The sequence below is a fragment of the Panthera pardus genome, unplaced genomic scaffold (assembly GCF_024362965.1).
Source record: "Panthera pardus isolate Hobbes unplaced genomic scaffold, ASM2436296v1 HiC_scaffold_21, whole genome shotgun sequence".
NCBI lineage: Eukaryota > Metazoa > Chordata > Mammalia > Carnivora > Felidae > Panthera > Panthera pardus.
Genome location: NW_026526777.1, coordinates 55,245,195 through 55,262,113, shown reverse-complemented (window position 1 = coordinate 55,262,113; position 16,919 = coordinate 55,245,195). Strand labels below are relative to the sequence as shown.

The following is a 16,919-nucleotide window of genomic DNA, read 5'->3' as shown; positions in this document are numbered from 1 at the left end:
TATGGTGCACTAACAACCAATCCCCAAAGCTCAAAACCTTGAAATAAGACAAAGATCCTTCCTCTTTCACATTATGTATCTACTGGAGGCTAGGCTCTGCTCATCAGAGTCACTCAGGCATCCAGGCTAATGGAACAGCCTGGTTGAAAGTCTGAAAGTAGCTATAGCCACCGCGAAGAAAAAGAAAGTGCTCTCTGGTCTTACGCTGGCAATTAACAGCTCTGAGCCCAGAAAGGACATATGTTACTTTGGCCCACATTTCACCGACCAGAACTAGTCACATGTTCCCAGCCAAGAGACCAAGAGACCAAGAAGTTCTATCCTACCATGCACCCAGAAGGCAGAAAGTCCAAAATATTTCCGAAAAAGCATGATTGTCTACCAATCTGGCTTCCTAGGGCTCAAAAAGGGCCTGGATAGCTTTCTCCATTCCATGGCCTCAAGCACAGCTAATTTACAATAAGCCCTAAAAATAGCAGAAAGTAAAGGTGTCACTGAAAGCCACTCTTCTCATTTTTAATTACTACAAGTCTCTTGCTAATTAAGAAAAATGAGATGATCTGATCAATGATCATGTTTAGGCTCAAGCAACGTTTTAAGTTCTTTGTTTCTACTTACGTCAGCAGCATGCCTGGTAAGGCCTAGTGACCTACTAGGCGTGTGCCAAAGATGCATGAACATATCAAGGTAAGTGCCTACGCCAAGTGTCCATCAACTGATGAGCGGATAAAGAAGATGTGGTATATAATTCCAATGAAATATTACTCAGCCATCAAACAGAGTGAAATCTTCGGGCACCTGGATGGCTCAGTTGGTGAAGCATCTGACTTCAACTTAGGTCATGATCTCACAGTTCATGAGTTCAAGCCCTGCCTTGCTCTTTCTGCTGTCGGCACAGAGCTCGCTTTGGATCCTCTGTCCCCCTCTATCTGCCCCTTCTCCCCCTCCTCCCTCAAAAGTGAATAAACATTTTTTTTTAAAAAAAGAATGAAATCTTGCCATTGTGAATGATGCGGATGGAGCTAGACAAATATGATTTCACTCAAATGTGAAATTTGGGAAACAAAACAGACGAACATATGAGAAGGGGCGGGGAGAGAGGGAAGCAAACCATAAGAGACTCTTAAAAATAGAGAACAAACCGAGGATTGATGGAGAGAGGTGGGAGGGGGATGGGCTAAATGGGTGATGGGTATTAAGGAGGGCACTTGTTATGATGGGTGTTACATATGAGTGATGAATCACTAAATTCTACTCCTGAAACCAACATTACACTATACGTTAGTTAACTCGAATTTAACTAAACTTTGCGGGGGGGGGGCGGGAGGTAAATGCCTAAGTACTGGGGTTTGGGACGCTAATTGTGGCCCTAGTTCTCAAGGTGTCCCTAACTTGACATCAAAGATACTCTGGTTTTTAAAAACATGCTTGAACTAATACTACTTTTGAGGGCTCCCTTTCTGGGTAAAAACTAAGCTTTGAAGTGATTCAAATATTGTCCTCATAGCTGCACACAGCTAACAGTGCTGTCTCCGTGCCAAGTCTTTCGCCAGAAGCAAGGTAAAGGGTAAGCCTAATGAGCCAGCAACAGACTGGGTGATACACAAGGCCGTCTAGACACAGAGCTGAAGGGTGTGGTTATACCATAATGAAAATCAAGAAGAAGATTTATTCTTCCAGAACCTTCCCCCTGCTTCAATCTTACCGATCTGTCCTGACGTTTACTCTCTGTGCCTGTGGGAGTCATTTCAATACCACAAGTCAATAACCAAGACACCTTATCTGTCCTGCCAATGACATCGTTATCACCTTCATTGCAGCCACTCAGTGTTTACTATGTAAAAAAATCTCTGCGTGGATTATCCCATCTAATCCCCACCACAACCATCTGAGCTAGGTATTATTATGTTTATTTTAATTGAATAAGCTGAAGCTTTAAAAAGTTATATAATTTTCCCAAGATTATTCTGGTAATAACTGGTAAAGAGAGTACTCAAACCCAGGACTTGTGACTCCAAAAGTCATGATCTACCCAGATGTTTATTACATTTCCCAAATGTCTGGGCAATCATCTGTATTTAAAAAGTCTTTTAAAAATGAATTTAACAATGTGGGTGATGTATGGTTTAAAAATAATAATGTGAAGGGCACCCAAGTGGCTGTCAGCTAAGCGTCTGACTCTTGGTTTCGGCTCAGGTCATGATCTCATGGTTTGTGGGTTCAACATTCCCTCATTGGGCTCTGTGCTGACAGCACAGAGGCTGCTTGGGGTTCTCTCTCTCTCTCTCTCTCTGCCCCTCTCCTACTTGCTCCCTCTCTCTCGAAAATAAATAAGCATTAAAAAAAACAAATAAATAAAAACAATGTTAAATGGATCAAAACCTTTGGTATAGCAGCTATTGACATGATTGTCTTATTTTCTCCCTTTGAAGAGCAAAGTTGATGAACAGTTAAGATGCCACTGTGACTCACTAAGTTAATTTCTATTCTGCAGGGTCAAGGGTGAGTCTAAAGGGCATATCACCCACCAGGCAATGTTTTTCTCTTAGCATGATTGTACCATTAATCAAGTTAAAATGTAAGCAAAGACTAACCTTAGGTCCCAAATTCTGCATAACATCCCTTATCTCTTAGACCCAGTTCATCCGGAGCCAGGGCCTGCTAGGACAACATTGGCTTGTGCTCATCCATTTCAATTCCTACTGGCTCCAGAGTCCAAACTATGGTGGGGACTGTGGGAATTCCAGGTACATTAAAGTAACTACATAAAGTAAGTAACCAGATATAATCTCTGATTTCTTTGAATTAGGGAGGTGGGACCCAGATTTTTTCTGTTTTGTTATTGTGCTTCAGGACAGAATTACCTCCCATTTGGCACAAGTTGGGAAAGATAAGTAACCCCCCTTTGGCATCTGAGTTGTCCTTTTCCCATTGTTAAAAGTGCTCCATTCTATGCATTGTGACAGTTTCTTGAGTTTCTATGGTCAGATACCTCTTGTAAACCCCACTCCCAGATGAATTCACTATAACTCTCAAAGGTTTTGGAAATCTTTCATAGATACCCAGTTTAATGTCTTCTGATTTACAGACGGTGAAACTGAGTCTCAGTCCTTCATTACTTCTTCATTTCTCCTCCAGCCTAGGGAAACTCTGTGGCCTTGTAACTGACAAGATAAATTTAAATCCTAGCAGAATTTTTCTTATGTGGTTAGGAATGGGCTTGAGCAGGCGAGGAACAGCTGCCAGAAGACACGAATCACAAAGCACGGCCCTGCTCTGACCTCAGTTTCTTACCAGCTTGTGCTCATTTGTTCCCAGGGACCAAGTAGGCACCTTCACCCCTCCCCCAACTGCCATCCATCCAGCTAAATCTACTGTCTCTTCTTAGTCTTGAAATGCATAGCCCACTTAAGGACATTATATCACGGGGCACCTGGGTGGCTCAGTCGGTTAAGGGTTGGACTTCAGCTTACCTCATGATCTCATGCTTCGTGAGTTTGAGCCCCACATCGGGCTGTTTGAGCCCTACATGGGGCTGTCTGCTGTCAGCACAGAGCCAGCTTCGGATCCTCTGTCCCCGGCTCTTTCTGCCCCTCCCCCGCTCATGCGCACGTGCACACGCACTTGCACGCGCGTTCTCTCTCTCTCTCTCTCAAAAATAAACATTAAGAAAAGGATATTGTATCATTGTGCACTCAGTGCTGGTATCCAAGCACTTTCTGTGTAGTACTTGCTTTTTTAACATTGCAACTGCCGAAAACCCAGCTTTGCAAAAATATGACATCATCTAACATAACACAGTGCTAACTGATATTAAAACTATCAACTACCCATCAGCTTTGCTCAGAATTCAACATACATGTGTTTTCCTGGATATTTTAAAATCATTCACAGCACCTCTGCACACCATTTGGGGAATAGCAGGTCCAGCCTCCTGTTCTGATATTAGCTCCCAGTAAATATTCGCTCAGTTAATTTTTTTTTTTAAAAAAGGATATACTGTGGTGAATTCATTCATTTTACCCACCAAGAAGTCAACTCATTGCCAAGTGTTTATGCAACTACTAGCACAGACCAAGTGTGCCACTCACTATAGAAAATAAGACAAAGGGGGGCGCCTGGGTGGCTCAGTCAGTTAAGCATCCGACTTCGGCTCAGGTCGTGATTTCAGGGTTTGTGAGTTCAAGCCCCATGTCACGTTCTGTACTAATGGTGTGGAGCCTGCTTGGGATTCTCTCTCTCCCTCTCTCTCTCTGCCCCTCCCACACTCATTCTCTCTCTCTCAAAATAAATAAATAAACTTTTAAAAAAGAGAGAGAGAGAGAGAAAGGGAAAATAAGAAACGAGTCAAAGGAAATGCCCCACTTGAGGCAAACATATAACCTTGAGCAGAGAGAAGACCTGATCCAGTGAATCAACACTGTGATAGTCTCCTCTTGTGGGGAACATGCTATTTCCTGTAAGTTTCAAGCTCACTGGGGTGCTGGGCAGTCGTAGAGGCGTCCATCGACCGTCTCTGGCGGCTACTTTTGCCTCTCCCTGTCTCTAGAGCTCATTTCCTTCCCTCTTCTGCCCACTGGCGTTCTTTTCAAACTTCAAAACCTGAAGCAACTAGTATTCCTCAGTATTGCTTTCCTATCACCCCAAAGTCACAGTATGAGCCTCTTCCTTCATGCTCTTATTGCAAGGCGTACATAAGACACGACTCTGTCTTAGCGCGTGACACAGAACACTGCAATGATCTATTTATCATCCTGACTTCCCCGCCAGAGGGATAGCTACTCTAAAGAAGGCATCACACCTTATTCATCTTTCGTACTCCCAATACCTCACCCAGGGCTTCGGATCAGAGAAGCCCCTCATTGAGTGTTTGACGGCTAGACTAATCCATGAATGAATCGTGGAATCTGAGTTAACAGAATCCTAAAGGGCATTTGATTCCACCCTCTACATTACCTACTGCTCTCCTACTTACAATATTTCCAAAAAATAATCTTACAGACCCTGCACAAATATCAGAGCCTGAAATGCTGTAAAGTGCTTATGTGGAACTAAAATTTGCCTTCATGTAACGTCTTCAGTTCCACCATTTCCCATAAATCTAATCCTTCTGTTTGCAACGATCCTTCAAATGCTTAGGGGCAAATGTTTACAGTACTGGGTCAGGCCCTTGGAGTAAGAGTTGATACGGTTATCCTTTTTTGCAAAGTGAGCCCAAGGCGGTTGATTTCCTTGCCCAAGGTCTCCACAGTTACCTCACAGGGAGCCAGGTCCCTGGCTGGCCCTCCCTCTGACCAGGCTAACAGCTGGAGTGGATGCATTTCTCCTCCTTCTCCTTCTTTCCCCTCCTCCTTCTCCTCTTTCTTCTCCTTCCAAAATTTATTATTGAAATATAATTGACATACAACGTGACGGGTGCCTTTTCTTCTTATAGAACCAGTTTGGTGCTTTCATTCAGCAACATGTACCTGAAGCTACAACATCCTAGTCAAGGAAACATACACACTGGTTCTTGCCATACCAGAAGCCCATTTTTCCTCCATGGGACACCACCCTGGAAACATGGCAGAATATACACTGACTAGCCTCTCTCCGGAGAAGTTCGATCTCCACCTGCTGACCTCTAGTCTCAGTGGAGCCATGCTAGGGAAATTTCCCCCACCTTCCTTCTCAATCCAGCTACTGCAAATGGCTCTGCCCTCTCCCCTTCCAAAAGGAAACTGCTTTGTTTCCTGGTCCCCTGCTCTGGGCATGAGTATCCCATTATAATCAGACCTGCTGTCTTTACAGAGCCAGCATGCTTCTGCACACAGCTGCAGATATCATAGTGATACATGCAATTCCTCTCTTCATTCCGAGAGTCATTTTTCCCATAATACTCTTGGGGCTCCCTGAGTGGCTCAGTTGTTTGAGCATCCGACTCTTGATTTTGGCTCAGGTCATGATCTCACATTTCATGGGATCAAGTCCCCCATATCAGGCTCCATGCCAAGCATGGAGCCTGCCTCAGATTCTCTCTCTCTCCCTCTGCCCCATCCACCCCCCACCCTGCTTGTGTGCACATGCACTCTCTCTCTCTCAAATAAAAAAATAAAATCTGGTGGGTGGGGGATGGGTTTAATCAGAGAGGAGGTTGGTGCGGGACGGGTTAAATAGGTGATCAGGATGAAGGAGGGCACTTGTGATGAGCACTGGGTGTTTAAGTGATGGATCACTAAATTCACCACCTGAAACTAATAATACACTGTATGTTAACTAATGAATTTAAATAAAAACTTGAAAAAGAAAAAAATAAAATAAAATCTTTTTTAAAAAAGTGGATATTCTTCATTGAATGTCTACTATGTCCCACTAAAATGAAGAGCACGATTTCCCATTTTACAAATGAGGAAAGTGAGGCCCAGAGGGGATATTTTCCTATGCGCCAAGCTGATAGAGCAGGGATTTGAAATAGATGTGTCTGGTCCCAACACCCATATTCATTTCATTACATCAGCTGTCTCTCTAAATGTAGGGTCATTTTATTTCTCTAGGACGCAAGGCAGGGAAAATTGTATGAGGTTGTGTTTCTATGGTATCCGTTAGGATCTAGAGCGTGACTTCCCCTAAAGGGGACCTACCAGCTCTCTCCCAGTAAATCAGAGCTAGTAGCTTCGGGGAAGAAACTTTTACATAACACCTGAAAATAAATGGGCCTTTCCATTTCATTCTAGAACTATTTATTGAGCACCCGTTGTATTCTGTTCCAAGGACTTCCCTGGCCACAGAGGCCCCAGCAGAGAGCAAAGCAGATGAAGTCTCTATAGTTGAGCTATTTCTCTCAAAAACGAAAGATGTATATCCAGTTTTGTGGAAAAAGCTCATCTGTGCAACGAGAAAATAGCAAATGTTCATGAAAACAATGCCTTCGGGGGCACTTCTTACATTGACTCTGGGACCCATGCGCTTTCAAAACTCACTAACGTGAGGAGAAACAATTGTCACAAAAATGTATTAGGGAACAACTCTAAATCACATGATTCACTGTTAAATGTGGATGAACTGGCCAAAACGTATAGGAATTAAAAGAGCAGAAACTTACTAATGGGAAAGGCAGAGGAGGACACCAATTTTGGGAAATGGTTTTATAGTTATAATAGCTTATATTTATTAAGCATTTGTTACATGCCAGGAACAGTTCTAAATCATCTGACGTGTTGACTCCCTTGATTCTCACCAAACACTACAAGGAAACTACCACTATTTCCTCAATTTTTATGATGCACAGAGGGGTTAAATAACTTGCCCAAGATCACACTGGCAGAACTGAGCTTTAACCCAGGCAATCTGGTCTAGAGCCTGGTTGCTTAACCAATACACTATATTGCCTCTCAGCATTCTTGCATGGCCTGGGGACAGATGACCCTCCGCCTGTGCCAGTGGGAACAGGGCCATGTTCCCTGAGCTGCATCAGTATCTGAAGGGGAGAGGAGGGATGAATGTCCACACAAAGCCTCGCACCCTCACCCTTCCACTGGCAGCCATCCACTGGCCGCAGATAGGAGAAGGATGGGCAACCGAGCTGGGACCCTGCGGTATGCCAGGGGCTGGGACTCTCCCAGGGCTGCCGTGGCACCTGCAGTGGCCACAGATCTTGGCTTCTAGTCCCAACTCCGCTCCACCACTGCCATGTGGCCTTGTCTCATGCCACCACGCTAATCTGACCTCCAGTTTCGTATGTTTATTTAAAAAACATGTTAGGGGCACCTGGGTGGCCAGTCAGTTAAGCTTCCAACTATCGATTTCAGCTCAGGTCATGATCTCACGACTTGTGAGATCGAGCCCCACATCGGGCTCTGCACTGACACTTGGGATTCTCTCTCTCTCTCCCTTCCCTGCTTGTGTGCTCACGCTTGCATGCTCTGTCTCTCTCTCTCTCTGTCTCTCTCTCTCTCTCTCTCTCAAAATAAATACATAAACTTAAAAAACAAAACATGTTTGACCAGGTGATTCTTTCTGGTCTACTACTCTATGCCATTCTGGGACCCATGAAGGGAGGCCGGAGGCAGCAGCCCCATCCTGAATGCAAAACTCTCCACGAGAGGGTCTAATTTCAGCCACTCTGCCAGAAGCCACAGTCTTGGCAACAAATGTGCTAACATCAGGCACGAGCTCCGAGTGTAGGCGCAGGGACTTACGAGCACAGGGTTAAACCAGGGACCTGAACATTCCCTTTTTGCACTCACAACACCAGAGGCCAGCCACAGAGGGATCAAATGGAGCAAATTTCTTAACCTCCCCGGTTCTTTTTCCTGGTTGGCTAGAGCAGCCAAGCTGGGGTGGGGCTTTCACTTGTGAATAAAAGGCTCAGTTTTGCTTTCCCCTGCACCAGGGAACATGGCCAAGCGAGTTGCGATTGTGGGAGCCGGGGTCAGTGGCCTGGCCTCCATCAAGTGCTGCCTGGAGGAAGGCCTGGAGCCCACATGCTTTGAGAGGAGTGACGACCTCGGGGGGCTGTGGAGGTTCACCGTAAGTAGGGGTCTCAGCAGCTGTGCGATGTGTCTAATGGATAAGGCTCGACGGTGTGAAAGCATTTCTCCCAAGGCTGCTCTGGGGCAGGGGGATGAGTTAGAAGCATCTGCTGAACAGGGGCCAGGAGGGTTAATGAAATTGTTAAAAGAAAGAAGCAGGACACAGCCTGAGCTTGGGTGGGGAGTGTGGAAGCAACCCTACAAACTTTATCTAAAGCCAAGAGGAAGGAAGATGCCCACAAAGGGTGGGAGAGAATGCAGTGGCTGGGACAGCCAGGAAAGCCCGGAACAAGGGGAGCAGGAGCCGGGGGGGTGTGAAGTGAGGCCAGAGGCTGTAGTGTTTGGGGCAAGCATATGAACCCAGCAGCGCAGGGATGCTGGCCTCCACCTGCTGGGCAGAACTGCTCACCTTCTTTTTTCCCCAGTCCTGCTGCCCCTGACGTGAAACAGCGCAGGGCTCGCTGGATGATGAGTTCTACACGCAAGGTGCTGCTGTCCAAGCAATGCCAATCTATGCCAAGAACAACCAGAAGTAAAGAATGTGAGTTAGGAGCCTTTTTTCCCTGAGGCAAAGAAAGTAATATCCTCAAGTCTCAGCAGGGCTACCGTCCAGACTGGAGAGGAGAACGGGGTGAGGAAGGAGAAGAGGGGACTCTACAGCCCACCCTTGACTGGCCTGGGCCAAAGGGGATCGCAGGGGCACTGCTGAGGCCACTGAAACCCTTTGAGTCCTGTGGCTGGGCAGGGAAGCATTTGCATTAGAGTTCCCAAGCCTCCTCCTGGCCCTCCTTCTCTAGAGCTTTAAACATGCTGATGAGAAAGCTGTCGGCAATAGTGAAAAGGAGCAAGGTGTCAGACGTCCGGGCCTCAGAGCCCATAAGGGGCTAAGAGAAAGATGCGGCACTCCTCTACCCTAGAAGAATGGAATTTGGAACTGGAATAAAGGATTTCCTAACTCTGTGAGCAAAGCTCCCCAGAGGCCAAGGCTGCTGGTTAGTTGCAGTTCTCCTAGCATAGGTCCGCTTGGCCCACATAAAGAACTGCAGGTGTTGAAATGTGACCGTCGATACATAGAAACCTCCTCCGAAGGCGCTAAGTGAAAGAGCACATCTGTTCCCATGTTTCAAAGTGCACACTTTCCATTAGGACAGCAGAAACCTAACACCCCTGCTGTACCTCTCCCCTCCGGTGCCCACTGAAGACCTTGCTAGTCAAGCATGATACACTTCCCCTGATAAGCCTCAGAATCCTTCTTAACACATACTCCAGATAAATAGGATTAATCTATCACAGCTGGGAGTTGGCTTGCAAGATGAAAGTTCCCAGTTAAAAGGATAGATAGCAGAATTTCAGTTAAAGCAAAGGTGAGTCCAGAAAGAAAAAAAAAAAAAAGCCCAGAGACCTGAGGATGCTGGACAAAAAAAAGAAAAAAAATGCACTTTATATAGGTCACAGACACTTAATTATTCACATGTAAAAATCACTGATCTAAGAATCAAGAGAAATGAGTTCCAGATCCAGCTGTGCCCAACTGGTCGTGTGACTTGGGCAGGTCAAACACCTATGCATGAGCACCGTGGGGGACACAGAAATGAGAATAATACATCAAACCCCCAGGCTGCTGCCGGGGTAATGAGAAGAGAGTAGGATCCTACAAATTAGACACAGTACTGTGGGTATTTAAATGAGGTCAGGATTGTATCCACTGGAGGAAAGTCAGGGAAGGCTTCATGGGGGAGACGGTGTGCGATGGAAAGATTTCAACAGGCAGACGAGACTGAGTGGGAGATTACAGGGAGGAAACCAGTAAAGAAAAGGTACTGAGCAGGCTTGGAAAATAAAAATAGCTCATTGGTGTACGTGGCATGCGTAAGAAATAATGGGAGGGGATGAGGGTGGCTGAATTTTCTGGCAAGGTATTATTTAGAAAGCAATCGATAATGAGGAACGCAATAAAGGAGGTACTTTTTATTAGTGTATCGATTTGCTTATGTTGGCATGATGGGAAGACCCAGACATGTTTACAGGCAAAGAGAAGCTACCTGGACAGGGGAGGTAGGGGGGTGGGGGGGGACTATTGATTACTTGAGCCCAAACTAGAACAAGATCCTACAGACAAGGGAAGGAGTGTCGTTGTAGGTCCAGCAGAAGGGTTTGCCTCGGAAAGGTGGAGAGGCCTCGATTCCATCAGGAAAATACGGCCTCTGTGGAGGATAAAGGAGTGGGAGTGGGGAAGGGAGGAGGGAAGTAAGAAAAATAGAGGTCAGGGAAACCTATCTCGAAGCACATGATAGGGCACCGAAAGGATGGCAAAGAGGATAATACAGCAGAAGTAGCCCAAGTAACAAGTCCTTCCAGCCCCACTGCTTTCTGTCTTCAATGAGAACACAGAACCAATTTGAAATATAGATAAAAGCTCGGGGACTGGGAGCCAGGAAAACCACCCCACCTTCATTCAGCAGCCCTCTCTTGACACAGTGGCCTCTTGAGATAACTGTACCACCTTGAGATTTCTCGAAAGCCTGAGAGAAAATCCCTAAACTAAGGTGCCCTTAAAGGGACCTTTCAGCTCCAACATGCTATGAGCCTTCTGAGTCTTTCTAGAGGCATCCCACTCTCCTCCTACCTCAGCGCACGTGCACATCCGCACACAGGCTTGGTTACAGGGTGTCTCTGTCTCTGCACTCAAAGCAAGTGGCCAACTCAAAACTTGCAGATTAAAGTGTCTGCTCCAGGGTGCTGGACTCTTGATTTCCGCTCAGGTCAGGATCCCAGGGTCGTGGGACTGAGCCCCATGTCAGGCTCCACGCTCAGCATGGAGCCTGCTTGGGATTCTTTGTCTCTCTTCCTCTGCCCCTCTCCCCTGCTCTGTCTCTCTAAAATATGAATAAATAAATAAACAAATAAATAATAAAATTTTAAAATGAAAAAAATAAAGTGCTCGACCAAGGGCTGTGCTTACCAGAAAGCCCATAGGGGATCCTTAGTACCCCTTCTGGGCATCGGGGATCACCGGGCAAAAATGGACAAGCCATCTGCAGAAACCCAAGAAAACACATATGGAGACTGCCTCCATTTCCAAATAGGGAGACACCCCCAAAGATTATAGAGATTAGAAACCGCTGTGCTTAATTTGACACTCAGACACCCATGACTCTGGCCTCTTCCAGCTACCATAGCCTCAAGCAAAGAGGAAACAAAGGTTGCAATGGAAAAGAAATGGCATCATTCCTTGGGGTGGGAGAGAGGTGGTGATCTTTAATAAGAAATAAATTGGTAATAATTGGGATACGTTGGTAAAGAGCCCACTTCTGTCCACTAACTCAAGTGGGGGCAAGCGAGATTTATGGAAAGTCTATCTTACAACCAATTCTCTTAGGCTCCTAAGAGGGAAGGGAGGCTTAGGGCAGTAACACCATAGGTTGATTACTTCAATTATAAAGTAACATTGAAATAAAATGTGAGGAATTGTCCCATCACTCAAAATGAATTTTACTCAGAGAATTTTAGTATAGGAAGGGATCTTAAGGGATAGCCTTCCTATAGAACCACACTGACATTATCTAGAGGAAATTATACTATACTGGTAGAAACACATTCGGCTTCATCCTTCACATCCTGAAACATATTCCAGGGCCTACTAACCCTCCCAGAATGATGTTCTGGCCTCCAGTGAGACTCCAACTCTCGCTAGGGAGAGGAGGAGACAAAGAAAAACGGATTCTGGCTGCTCAAAGGAGAGGAAAAGAAGGCAGTAATTGTTCTTGGAGAGCAAGAGGTATGAATGTCCTGTACAGAGAGAATGTCTCTATTTAGGAGTGACTTTTATTATCATTTTACATTTATTTTTAATATGAGACAGGAGAGACATCTGAACTGTCAAAGCTTTCTTCCCATCACCTATTATCCTCTCTGAAGGACACAAAGCTTCAGAAAGTAAATCTCCATAATAATCATGGAGGAATAATATGAGTAACAGTTAACATTTATTGAGAGCTTAGCAGACACTATCCTAAACACATTACAGCTATCGTTTCAGTTTATCCTAGGGGATATACACTATTATTATAATACCTATTTATAGCTGAGGAAACTGACTCGATTTCAGCATAGGTCATGATCTCAAGGTTTGTGAGTTTCAGTTTGAGCCCCGCCCCCCCCCCCCCCCCACTCCTCCCGGTTCTGCACTGACAGTGGGGAGCCTGCTTAGGATTCTCTTTCTCCATCTCTCTCTGCCCCTCCCCTGCTTCTGTGTGTGCTTTCTCTCTCTTTCTGTCTTTCTCTCTCTCTTTCTCAAAAATAAATAAACTTTAAAAAAGAAAATTCCCAAGATTACCCAGATAAAACTGTAGAGCTTGAAGATGAACCTAGGCAGTCTGGGTCTGGGTCTGTGCTGTCGAGAACTGTCCTTCATGCATTTCCAGAGTCTGGCTCAAGAATGAGAGCATGTAAATTCTGGACGGTTCAGGGAGTCCCACCCAAGTGTCTTAGCAGATGACTGTGACCTTTCCAGTCATTACATTGCAGGACCAAAGTAGACCGGGAAGCCAGAACCGCTCAGTGCATGCTCTTAGCCTTTGCTCTCTGTCCCCGTCCATCCCTCCTCCCCTCCCACTTTTCCCTTCAAAACAAAAATCTTTCCCCTACATGGCCCCACCAATTCGTGAGGCACGTGACTTGGAGCACCAGGGCAATTGGCAGACCCACGCAGGGACAATGCCAAGAGTGTCTACAGCTGGAGGTCCCAACAGGACCTGGGAATCACTGGGGCAAACACAGGAGGGCAGGTGGCAGGAGCCGCATACAGAAGTACTCTGTATCTTTCTAGGAGGAACAATCAGTGGGAAGAAAGAAAAGACCAAAGAGTTGGTCTTGGATTCCGCCCTAAGGGCTAAGTTTCCCTCTAAACTATAGAGCCTCCTTGGCTAACATCTGTGATACATTGTTTCAAGATAGGCCTCAGGTTTTCAGGGAAGACTCTCTTCTCCCTGCCTTTACAATTATCTCCCAGAGTTTTACAAAACAGCATTTTTTTTCTATTTATATTTCTTTGTTCATCTGTTCGAAGGTCCCATTAATACATGGTTCCTGGCTTATGCGACTCCACTGAGCCCCATTACTCTCTGCTGTTTAAATGTGCCATTCCAACATACGGAAAAAATTTTTGAGCCATTTTTATGGAAATCTCTACAACATGTATTATGCACATCTCTTCCCCTATTAAAACAGTATATATTCCTAACTTACCCTTTTATTATTGTTAACTAGAAATTGCCAGTATTAACCAAGTGTGATTCACTATGTGATGTTTTCAGATGCTAGAGAAAAGTGAGGGAGCTTTGGCCTAATTGACCCCAAAACATTCATAACTGATATTTCTCTTATTATACTATAGCTTCTTCCCCTGCTGTTTGCTCTCACTGCTCCACATTACATCTCTTTATAGCTGTTCCTATTCTCTTTTTTTTCCTGTAACCCAGAGGAAGCATCACTTTTAATTAAATAAAACCAACACTAAATTTTGTTCTAATAGCTGGCTTCAGCTTTAAAGCTCTGCTATTCAGTAAAGTAGCCACTGTCTGCATGTAACTATGGAATTGGTTCATATTGGAATTGGTTCACTAAAAACTTGAATTTTTTATTTCACTTAATTGTAATTAATTTTAATTTTAAAACCAATACTCAGTTCAGTTACTGGAGTGTTTTTAAGCATATTTGCTAACAGTTTGGGTATGTGAATCCCCTTTTTCCAATACAAATTTGGCATTTGAATTGAGAAGTATAAAATATACACTAAGGGGCACCTGGGCGGCTCAGGTGAGTTGAGCATCTGACTCTTGATTTTAGCTCAGGTCATGATCCCAGGGTTGTGGGAATGAGTCCTGCATAGAGAGCTCCACACTGAGCTTGGAGCCTGCTTGTGGTTCTCTCTCTCTCTCTCTCTCTCTCTCTCTCTCTCTCTCTCTCTGTCTCTCTCTCTCTCTCTCCCTCTCCCTCCCATGGCCTCTCTCCCCTGCTCATGCTCTCTCTCTCTCTCTCTAAAAATAACAAATCTTTTAAATGAATTCTTTAAAAAGAGAAAAATAAATTTTTAAACAAATAAATAAAATATACACTGATATTTGAAAGACTTGCTATGAGTAAAAGAATGTAATCTACTTCATTAGTAATATTTATAGTGATTAGTGTTGAAAGTATAAAATTTGACATATGTTGAGTTAAATAAAATATACTGTTAAAATTAATTTCACCTGGCTCTTTCTACCTTTTTAAATATGACTGCCAGAAAATTTTAAAGAGCATAAGTGGCCTCCACCAAATTCCACTTTGGTAGGACTGCTCCAAAGTGTTGTTACTCAAAGTATGGTCTGTGCCCAACAGCATCTGCAGGGGAATTTGTTAGAAATACAGAATCTCAAGTTCACCCAGACCTACTGAATCAGCATCTACATACGAGTAAGATTCCCCAGGTGATTCTTTTTTTTTTTCTTTAATGTTTATTTATTTATTTTGAGAGAGAAAGAGAGAGGGGGAGAAGAGGAAGAGACAGAGAATCCCAAGCAGGCTCTCACAAGCCATGAGATCATGACCTGAGCCAAAATCAAGAGTCGGGCACTTAACCAACTGAGCCACCCAGGTGCCCCCAGTTATCTTTCAATGAAAGAAAATAATGACAAATTTTATGCACTTCTGGCTAACAGTTTTCAAACTAACCTTAAAACATCAGTGATCCATGACTCGCACACAGTTCGAACCCCAGGCCACTCATCACACGAGTTAAGGCAACACTGAGACTGATCTAAGTCCCATTCAACACATAGAAGTCCACGTGCTTGGATATTGAGCAATGGTGAAGTATTGCTAGTAAAGTTTCCAGATGCTTACTCTCAATTCCTGTACTTGTCATAGAGGATTAACAAAGAATCCAGTTCCATATTGCTCGCCGAGCAATACGTCTTTGAGCAACAGTGCTTTAGATCTGCCTGCAGAATAAAAGATCAGGATTTAAATAGTCATCTTTCTCAGAAGCCTTTAGATTCCAGGTTTCTAGATTTATGCTGTATAAATGAGACTGGCAGAGCTGAGGCCCCAGACAAACAAGATACAGCTTGCTCCTTAGTTGATGAGATCAGTAACATTAATTCAAACCACAAAGACATGTTTATAAGTTTATTCTCTGTGCTCACTATACCTTTCCCTTTGAGGGAACGAAGTGAGCCCTTCTCCATAGGTGAGGCTTACATTCGTCTTTCCACTTGTTCACACAAACAAAATAATTTTTGCTTCACAGAGGACAAAAAAAAAAAAAAAAGAACTGTAGATATCCAAAATGGTAAATATTAAAATACTAAGGACCACATTCCCATTAAAATCAGAACAATCCTCCATAATACATTCAAAACACAGAGGCAATGTATATTAAAGACTGAATATACCAAAAGTGCTTATTACTCAACCTGGTTGTAGTTGTCTGAGACACTGACATGTGCTAGTTATTCATGTCAAAACTAGGAGTGGGAAATTAGCGTTTCACTAAGTGCACAGTTGTCCATTCTGAAAACCTTTGACGTGCTTCTTCTCCCAAGTCCTAAATCCAAACAGCTTCCCTATGCTGCGCATTCTGACTTACTGCTACCTCACAAATCTCGCCTCTCTGTGGCAACCGCCATTGCCTCTGCTCGGGCTGCCATTAGCAATCAAGTGGATTTGTGTTTTAGGCTCTTCACTGGCCTCCTTCCTTCTTTTCCAGACTTCCTATTTCTTTTGTGGAACTGGAATTATCTTTCCAAAATTTAATATGAATCACTTCCACAGAAAAACTCAGGAGACTGCCATAACCTTCCTATAAAATGCAAATTCCTTAACTTTAGATGCAGAGTCCTTCAATAATCTGAACCCTCTTCTCCGTGATTCTTTCAACAATACCCTGGGAAACCAAACTACCTAGCGATTGTCCATCATCCAGATAGTACTTCCTGGCTCTGGTCTATTTCCATATTTTCCTACATTTTGAAGTGATGCCATATCAATCTGGACAAGGGAGTTCATCCTGGGTTTATTTGTTAACATGTAGTGAATGAAATAGTAATTCTGATCATAAAATTAAGTATTCAGTGTTCACCCTATCTCAAGTGCAGGGTAACAAATCCCATTAGGAAGGGTTACCTTGGGGGACTCCTGGGAGGGCTCAGTCGGTTAAGCGACCGACCCTCAATTTCGGCTCAGGTCCTGATCTCATGGTTCATGAGTTCCAGCCCCACCTCAGGCTCTGTGCTGACAGCACAGAACCTGCTTGAGATTCTGTCTCTCCCTCTCTCCTCTCTCTGCCCCTCTTCCCATCTCAAAATAAATAAATAAACTTAAAAACAAACAAAAAAAGAAATGTCAATCTTGGAGTGCCTGGGTGGC

General features: G+C 44.3%; 1 protein-coding gene across 3 annotated transcripts in view; it reads left to right on the top strand.

Annotated features, from left to right (window-relative positions):
- The first annotated feature begins 2,643 nt into the window (after positions 1 to 2,643).
- FMO1 (flavin containing dimethylaniline monoxygenase 1) overlaps positions 2,644 to 16,919 on the top strand; it is a 30,988-nt gene continuing 16,712 nt past the window's right edge. Inside the window, exons 1-2 of one of the 3 annotated variants that reach the window (XR_008424678.1) lie at positions 2,644 to 2,757; positions 8,372 to 8,508. Coding sequence is in view for 2 of the 3 variants with exons in the window: in XM_019424713.2 (XP_019280258.2) it covers positions 8,377 to 8,508 (132 nt within the window). In the remaining variant the exon portion in view is untranslated. The remainder of the gene's footprint in view (positions 2,758 to 8,371; positions 8,509 to 16,919) is intronic. The other 2 variants (XM_019424713.2, XM_019424704.2) reach the window with 2 other exon arrangements.